General features: G+C 38.0%; 1 protein-coding gene across 1 annotated transcript in view; it reads right to left on the bottom strand.

The window, feature by feature from the left end:
- The window catches only part of CUNH2orf83 (chromosome unknown C2orf83 homolog), a 23,445-nt gene extending 16,603 nt beyond the window's left edge, over window positions 1-6,842 (bottom strand). The window contains exons 1-2 of the mRNA XM_032278798.1: window positions 6,777-6,842; window positions 2,343-2,408 (exon numbers count right to left, since the gene is read on the bottom strand). Coding sequence (XP_032134689.1) covers window positions 2,343-2,408; window positions 6,777-6,842 — 132 coding nt within the window. The remainder of the gene's footprint in view (window positions 1-2,342; window positions 2,409-6,776) is intronic.
- Between the last annotated feature and the right edge of the window lie 2,322 nt (window positions 6,843-9,164).

The following is a 9,164-nucleotide window of genomic DNA, read 5'->3' as shown; positions in this document are numbered from 1 at the left end:
AATAGAAAAGAAAAGAAAAGAAAAGAAAAGAAAAGAAAAGAAAAGAAAAGGAAAGGAAAGGAAAGGAAAGGAAAGGAAAGGAAAGGAAAGGAAAGAAAAGAAAAGAAAAGGAAAGAAAAGGAAAGGAAAGGAAAGAAAAGGAAAGGAAAGAAAAAGAAAGGAAAGAAAAGATTCAGTAAAAATGTGTATAAGAGATCAAACATGCTACACCCGTATAGGGCACTTACATGAATGGAGCCTCAGGGCTGGAAGTTGCTCTTCCAAGGGTCTTGCTCTGTCACCCAGGCTGGAGCGCAGTGGTGGAATCTCAGCTCACTGCAACCTCTGCCTCCCTGGTTCAAGTGGTTCTCCTTGCCTCAGCCTCCTGAATAGCTGGAATTGCAGGCAACTCCCACCATGCCCGGCTCAGTTTTATACATATATTTTTAGTAGTGACGGAGTTTCACCGTGTTGGCCAGACTGGTCTTGAACTCCTGACCTCAAGTGATCTGTCCGCCTCAGCCTCCCAAAGTGCTGGGATTACAGGTATGAGCCACTGAGCCCAGCCATTTATTATAATTATCAAGTATTATACACTGTACATAATTGCATGTGCTAGACTTTTGTAAGACTTCAGTGCAGTAGGTTTGTTTACACCAGCCTCACCACAGACACGAGTAATGCTTTGTGATACAACATCATGATGGCTACGATGTCACTAGGTGATAGGAATTTTTCAGCTCCACTACAATCTTATGGGACCACTGTCATAAATGCCAGGGGTTCTCAACCAAGGGCCTGTACCAGGGTCTGTGGCCTGTTGGGAACTGGGCCGCACAGCAGGAGGTGAGAGACAGGTGAGCAAGAGAAGCTTCGTCTGTATTTACAGCCACTCCCCATTGCTCACATTACTGCCTGAGCCCTGCTTGCTGTCAGATCAGATACGGCATTAAATTCTCATAGAAGTGTGAACCCTATTGTGAACTGTGCATGTGAGGGATCTAAGTTGCGTGCTCCTTATGAAAATCTAATGCCTGATGATCTGTCACTGTCTCCCATCACCCCCAGATGGAAGTGTCTAGTTCCAGGAAAACAAGCTCAGGGCTCCCACCAATTCTACATGATGGTGAGTTGTGTAATTACTTCATTATATATTTCAATGCAATAATAATAGAAATAAAATGTGCAATAAATATAATGCACTTGAAACCATCCTGAAACCATTCCCCCTGCCCTGGCTTGTGGAAAAACTGTCTTCCACAAAACCAGTCCCTGGTCTCTAAAAGGCTGGGGCTGCTGATATACATGGTCCATCATTAACCAAAACATAGTTATGCTTCCCATGACTATAGTTCTATTTCCCCCCCAAATCCATGATTATTTTGTTGTATTTTTATGGTGCTCTAATTATGTTCCTTGTTATGTTCTTATGATGTTATTTTCCTTTGTGTGTAAACATATTAAACATTTAGTTTATATTCTAATACTGATAATTCTTCTATGTCAAATCTTTGTTGGTCTGATTCTGCTGTTTATTACTTCAGTTGGCTTGTTCATGAAACTTTATATTCTTGTATGATTCTGAATTTTAAAAAATCATAATCTCATATTCTACAGAATTTTACTTGTGGCAATATTTTGATTCCTGTATTGAGGTACATTCTTTCAGAAATCATTTGCCTTTGATACATATAGGTGCCTGGAGACACTGACAATCAGGACCACTTTAAATTAAGTTTTCAGCTTAAAAAAAGTCTCGCCTATAGGAACTGGACTCCAGAAATGTGTGAGTGCTGGTTTATAATGGCAAATACTTAGGGTATATTCTTCAGACTCCACCCAGATTAGTTTTCTTTGTTAGGAATTTTCTCCCTGTCATTTTGTATTTTGTTCTGATTCACCATTTACTGAGGATGTGGATGAGGATCTGGGCCAGGTATGGTGGCTTATGCCTGTAATCCCAGCACACACAGCAGAGTCAATGCTTCCTTATCTATCTATCTGCATCCTGGTTTTGCTTTGGCATCTGAGGATTTTTCTTAGTTTATTACCCATTCAGCCATTTATTTTTTTTTAAATTAAATTTATATCCATGAAATACAAGGGTTTTGTGGTGTAAAGATTTTTCTGATATCCAATCTGTTGTTGCCTAATGAAAGTAAGCTTTTCTTAGTTTATTATTGTTTTAAAAGTCTGCTGCCTTTAATAAATAAGCTTTTCTTAAAAAATAATTAAAAATACTGAAATTTGTTTAAATTTCAAGCAACCCTAAAGTCCCCATATTAGTCCATTTTCTGTTGACTAAGAATGCCTGAGACTAAAACATTTGTAAAGAAAAGAGGCTTATTTAGCTCATAGTTCTGGAGGCTGGGAGGTCCAAGATCAGGCGACAGTACCTGGCTGACTTTTGGCAAGGGCTTCACTTTATGCTGTGTCATAACATGGTGGAGAAGGAAGGAGAAGTGCGTGTGCAAAGACCAAACACGAGAGGCAGTCTTGCTTTTAACAATTCACTCTGGTGGTAACTAATCCATCCCCAAGCGAACAAGAGTTTACTTTCAGGAGAAAGGCATTGATCCCTCTTGAATGACCTAATTACCTCTTAAAAACACCACTTCTCAACACTGCCACACTGGGCACCAAGCCTCAGCATGAGCTTTGGTGTTGTAGTCAAGCCATGGTACCCCCTTCTCCTTTAAGCTCAACCCTCCATCCCATTCCCCCTAAGGTAATTGCATGGAGACCATCTCCATTAAGACAGAAAAGTAAGAAAACAAGGTAATGTCTAAATGATCAGGACCCAAACTCTCTGAAAATCCATTTAAAGAGTTTGTTTTGTTTGATAATGAAAATCTGGGTCAGGTACAGTGGCTCATGCTTGTAATCCCAGCAATTTGCGAGGCTGAGATGGGTGGATCAACTGAGGTCAGGAGTTCGAGACTAGCCTGCCCAACATGGCGAAACCCTGTCTCTACTAAAATACAAAAATCAGCCAAGTGTGGTGGAATGTGTCTGTAATCCCACCTACTTGGAAGGCGAGATTGTACTCCAGCCTGGGTGACAAAGCAGGACTTTCAAAATAAAAAGAAAAGGAAAGAAAAAGAAAATCTGGCCTTCAACTTCAGCTATTCTTTAAGGCATCAAAACATAGTTTATGAAATAGTGGAACCTAAGGCTGATAGACCACACACATGCTGCGTTTGAGTTCATGAATATAGTGAGAGCACTCATCTGGGCTATTTGGACTCTCAAATACCAAATGCTCTACACACACTGAAAAATATCCATTTGATGTATGTGAGCCAATTCCAAATCCAAATGAATCCTCATTTCATGCACTTAAAATAATATCATCACTGTGTTTGACTTTTTGGGAGGCAATCTTTCTATGCAGAGTGCCCCTTTCCTTACTAATCCCTTTGGGATTGCAACTAAAAATCCATTTTCATTATTCTAACTTTTATTTAATTAAAGGTAGATTAAAGTACCAGTTATGCTAGCTGGTTAATCTAATGGAGGGTGTAATCAGAGGCCGTCAGCTGGTCCTAGAGTGGCTGAGTGCACTGGCTGCTGGCTGTGAGCACTGGGCAGGGTCACTGTGCATTTTCCAGTGAGGAAAATGAGGGCAGAGCAGCACGGCAGCTGTGGTTTCTGTGATATCAAGGGGGCACTTGGCACCACTGGCCTTTTCCATTTTTTAAAAATTTATGTGTACTCACCAAACTTGGTGGCAAGAGTTGCTTTTTGTGACTTAAGCCTCAAGACCATCCAGGGAGGAGGACAGTGAAGGGAAGGAAATTAGTGAATGACAGAGGGGTGTCACTGTCAATTTCTGTGATCAAGAAGAAATGGACGCCTACTCCATCTGTCTCTCATTCCAAAAGTTATCTCTGCAAATTGGGGGATGAAAGTGGGGAAGTGGGGGGTGATGAGAGGGATGAAGAGGTCTGGTAACAGGTAGCCAAGAGTTGGGTGTTCTGGTGTAAAATTTGTGGGGTGCTATTACTTCATTTACCTAATTAAAGGCTATTTTTAAAAAAATTAAGCTTATTTGAGATGTGTGGTTATTTACCCACCCCCTTCAAATCCCTCTTACATTCAAACTTGTGAATTTCATCTATTTTTGGAAATAAGATCCTGCCAGAAAATCATTTTATATCATTAGGCAACCACATTATATTCTTACGCCTTCAGTAAAGATGATTATATCTACCACTTCTTCTGTAACTGGCTTAGTAATTATTACTAAATTACTCATCAGCTTTTTCTAGTTGAGATAAAAATGCTTCTTTTAACTTTTCTCATGGGTCTCCTCCCCTCATCTTTCAGTGATCTTCAAAAATGTGTCTTGAAACCTCTTTTTAAGATCTTTATAAATCCTCTAAGATCTTTTAAAATCCGTAAATAGCTTACGCTGTGATAGCAGTCTGAGAAACGCTGGGAAAACAAAGGAATTGCTTCAGGAAGTCTTGATGCAGCCTACTCTTTGTTGGATCTCTGTGTCAGAGAAAAATGCTGACTCAGTTTGTATTTTCTACTTTTTAGATTTCCATTTTTACAAACGGAATCTGGCATCCGGCATCCTATTAGTGGAATCTCACAAGTGCGGAGTCAGGGACAAAGGGACATTTCAGACTGAGATTTGGGAGTTGCTAATCAATGTATTTCCATATTATTAGCTCTTAAAAACCGAATGATGCAAGCATATTTAATTAGATTTCTGCCAAAAACCAATTTTTAAGAAGGACAGTGTTCAGGACCAGCCATTTTTAATAACATCTTTTTTCTTTTTGGTCAGGGGAAATATTTTATAGGAATAGGATTTGTCTTCTGTTATGCCTTTGAGCTGTATGTTTTTGCTTATCCTGCTCTGCACCTGGGTAAACTGATCTCTTCTTTAGCACCTGAGCTTTGACATAACGTTCCCTGGAAGAACTGAATTGAAAGTTGTTCCAGCATCGAGGATGTCAGCAGGGACTAGCAGAGGAGATAAAAGGATTTGGAAATCTTGAAGTATCAGGGGATACAAAAGGTAAAGCTTGAATTTTTCTGCCTTTTTAAATTTGTTTTCAGCTTTTAATGCTTTTGTAACCTCCTCCCTTCTGAAGAAAGAGCAAAAGGTATTGATTTGCCAACAAACAAGACACTTAAATTAGGTTACACAAAATAGTGGCAGAAAGGAGAATAGGATTGATGGGTTATTTTCATTTCTAGTCTTATTCTACCTAATTCACTTACAGGAATTCATTCATTTCAAATTAGGATATAATGGATTTGTGGAAAAGTAAAGGAAATATCTGGAGCTGATTAATGTAAAAGTCTTTAGAAAAGGTAAGTGCCTCCTAACCATGTTGACTAACGTAAATAGACGTTATTTTTTTTTTCAATTAGGAAAAGAGAGAGAGAGAGATGTTTGTATATTGACAACACTAAAGGCCAGGAATAGTGTGGTTTAGAGGCCGGCACTTAACCTGTGTAATAATAAGTCAGTCTTATTTATAGTCTCCATTTTACTAATGAGAAAATTGAGACATTAAAAAAAAACATTGCACTTTAGGGTTTACTTTAAAATAATCTAGAATCAGGGATGAGAAATCTCATGGGGTACAGATGAAACAAGATTAGCCGTAAATTGTTACTCGTTAAAGTTGAATAAGGAGAAAGTGAGGTTTCATTACACTATTGTTTCAAAATGTTTTATGTATTTGAAATTTTCCAAAATGAAAAGTTTTTAACATGTCACTAATAAACATCAAAATTCAAAACCAGATTTTGCTGATTTCAAGCTTGTTCTCTCTCTAATATATGATACACAGAATGATTTCTGAAAAACTGAAGAGCAATTTGCCAACCAGATAGTAAATTAAGAATTTAAGTTTTATTTTGGAAAGTAATACTCGCAAGTTGAATGCCCTCAAACAAGCATACATGAATCTTAGTGTTAAGATTTATTAAATGGAAGCCATCTTTTCCTCTGTTGAGCAAGTGTGATGGCAAAATTGATTTTTAAAAAATGTCTTGGTGTTACTTCATTTGATTTTGTATTCTGAAATGATTTCTTTTCACCTTTTCTTTTTAAAGAAGATAGCTTCTAAACATTTTGTAGTAATTACCTATTTATAGAGATAGGTGAGAATGACGATTTTGTCCATGAGACAGAGTAGATTTATGGAATTTGTGAACCAATCTTTAATGAGATTGAACTTTAACTAGAGCAAGGAAAAACTTTTTGTTGTAGCTAATAAGAACCGCTTCCACTGGATTGACCTTACAGCTTTACCTTAATGCAGTTCTTTCGTTCCTTCACCTGTTAAGTGAAAAGGCCACCTGTTTAATGAAAAGGTTTCTTAAGAAATAGAATGTGCCTTAACTACACCATAAATCTATTTCTTAATACAAAATTATTCCATTGAAGACATTATGCTAAGTGAAAGAAACCAGAAACAAAAGGCTATATATAAAATAATTCCATTGATATGGCATTGTATAATGGCAAAGTATATGGATAGAAAATCAATCAGTTGTGGCCAGGGCTGAGGGGCGGGAAGAGCGGATTGGTGGCAGGGGAACACAAGGGCACAGTTTGGGCTGATGGAACTCTGTTTTATCTTCATTGTTGTGGTGGTCACACAGCTGTACATTTGCCCAAATTCATAGAACAGTACATAAAACGTGTGAACTTACTGCATGTAAATTATTTATCAATCAATCTGATTTTAAAAGTATAAATAGATACAGATACATAGTTTTGAAAATATGCCTCTTTGTCCATGAGAGCACAGTGGCCATGCGCTTACCTGAATGTCAACAGGAAGCCCCAGAACTTGGTTGTCAACCACAGTCATCATGATGGGCTGAATCATCAAGGCAATGAAGGGATTGATTCTAACCACCAGGGCGTAGTGTTCCACGCTCAGATTAATGCCCATCTGAAATCTGTCATCGTACAAATGAAAAGAGTTTTTAAAAGCACACACACACACATGTATTCAAATACAAAACAGTGAATTTGTTCTTCTCAAGGTTTTGCTTTGCTGAGGAAGCCCAGGTTTCCATTGACAGTTGTTTTTCTAAAAGCTCTTTTAGCATAGATAGTCCAAGGAAATAGACAAATGGGATGATGCAATATATTTTAACATTCCATGGGATGGGATATAGTATGCTAAGAATTTAAAACTAGTTAACCAATTCTAAAATAAAACCAAATTTTCAAAATACTCTGCAACTAAAGAACACTGAACATTGTTTGAAATAAATATGGCTTAGCAAGTCACTTTTAAAAGTAGACATAACAGGCCGAGCGCGGTGGCTCACACCTGTAATCCCAGCACTATGGGAGGCTGAGGCAGGTGGATAACCTGAGGTCAGTAGTTTGAGACCAGCCTGGCCAACATGGTGAAACCCTGTCTCTACAAAAAAAATACCAAAATTGGCTGGGCGTGGTGGCACCTGCCTGTAGTCCCAGCTACTCAGGAGGCTGAGGCAGGAGAATCCCTTGAACCCAGGAGGTGGAAGTTGCAGTGAGCCAAGATTGTGCCACTGCACTCCAGCCTGGGCAACAGAGGGACACTGTGTCACCAGAAAAAAAAAAAAAAAAAAGTTGACTGGGCAAAAAAAGCTGGCTGGGCACAGGGTTCATCCCTGTAATCCCAGCACTCTGGGAGGCCGAGGTAGGCAGATCATAAGGTCAGGAGATCGAGACCATCCTGGCCATGGTGAAACGCCATCTCTACTAAAATACAAAAAATTAACCAGGCCTGCTGGCACTCACCTGTAGTCCCAGCTACTCAGGAGGCTGAGGCAGGGGAATCATCTGAACCCGGGAGATGGATGTTGCAATGAGCCGAGATCGTGCCACGCACTCAGCCTGGTGACAGAGCAAGATTCCGTCTCAAAAAAAAAAAAAAAAAAAAAATTTAGGCTTATCAGTAAGTGAAAATAGGTCAGCATGATGAATTTTTTACTTATTTAAAGACTTAATTGCTAGATTATTAATTGTCTGAATTAACAATTTCAGAGTCAAATTGGTGAATATTTCTCTAGAAAGTCCTAAAATTGTTTCCTTTCATAGTTCGTTCAATCTTGTAATTAATTCATTTTAAATAATTGTACTGGGATGTTAAATTTAGTCAGCCAAGACCGACATATATAGTTAAAGTTCTTCCCCACAATTTAATTAAAACATTTGTAACGTGAAACTATTTACAAAATGAAACCAAATGAAAAATGTGAACTATTTTTATGTCCCTTCTAAAATTCTTTGCATAAAAAAACAAATACAAGCATTTTAAAACTATGTGATTCAATGAAAAGGCATTATTTCCATGCAGGATATTACCAGCTAAACATAGCAATAATTTTAAATGACCCTGGGTCCCACACAGTGACCATGACAGGTGGTCCAAATGGGACTTGTCATTTCAGGTGTTGCTTATTCAGCTAACACTTTTTCCCTTGAATGTGGAACTACATAGATGCTTTTAAAACTTAGACGGACTCAAATGGCAGATTTCCTTTTAGTATGCAAATTATTTCATGTTGGAATCTTGATTTAATCTGTACAGATGCCTAAGCAGCTTGACAGTGATTTATTTGGTTTTAGATAAAACCTCTACATGTGATGGATTAGAAAAAAACACAGTTCTGATGGTGGGCTCAGAGTAGCTTTGAATCCTAAGATTTTCAGTTCAAACCCCCAAATTATTTCCATGATACCTGAAATTACATGTAATCATACTACCTAAAATCTTATCTTTTTTTTTCTTGGTTTTTTGTTATTTTTATAAACTGTAGATATATACAGTTGATAACTCAGGATTTCTAGCCAATAACCATATAGTTAACACCACCTTACAAATAATAAAAAAAAAAATGCCAGAAACATCCTTAAATGCCTTGCCACACCAACAGCAAAGTTGACAGAGTGAGGAGAACACGAGAGTGCCTTTTCCTTTAAAAATGTTTGGAAAATGTACAACTTTGATACAGCTTCAGGATGCTTCAGACACCCATGGCCACTTTATGTAACCCACTGCCAATCTCTAGAGCACTTTGAAAGACTACAGTATGCTCGTGATCAAATTTTATAATTAAACTAATGAGGGAAACAGACACTTCTCAAATAAGAGATGTGTCAATTACTACGCTCCCCTAAGTGTTCACAAAGAGACAGATGAATAGTTTTT

The sequence above is a fragment of the Sapajus apella genome, unplaced genomic scaffold (assembly GCF_009761245.1).
Source record: "Sapajus apella isolate SASKATOON/1434 unplaced genomic scaffold, GSC_monkey_1.0 scaffold10, whole genome shotgun sequence".
Taxonomy (NCBI): domain Eukaryota; kingdom Metazoa; phylum Chordata; class Mammalia; order Primates; family Cebidae; genus Sapajus; species Sapajus apella.
Note: the sequence above shows the minus strand (reverse complement) of the source record. Positions and strands in the feature narration are given on the sequence as shown.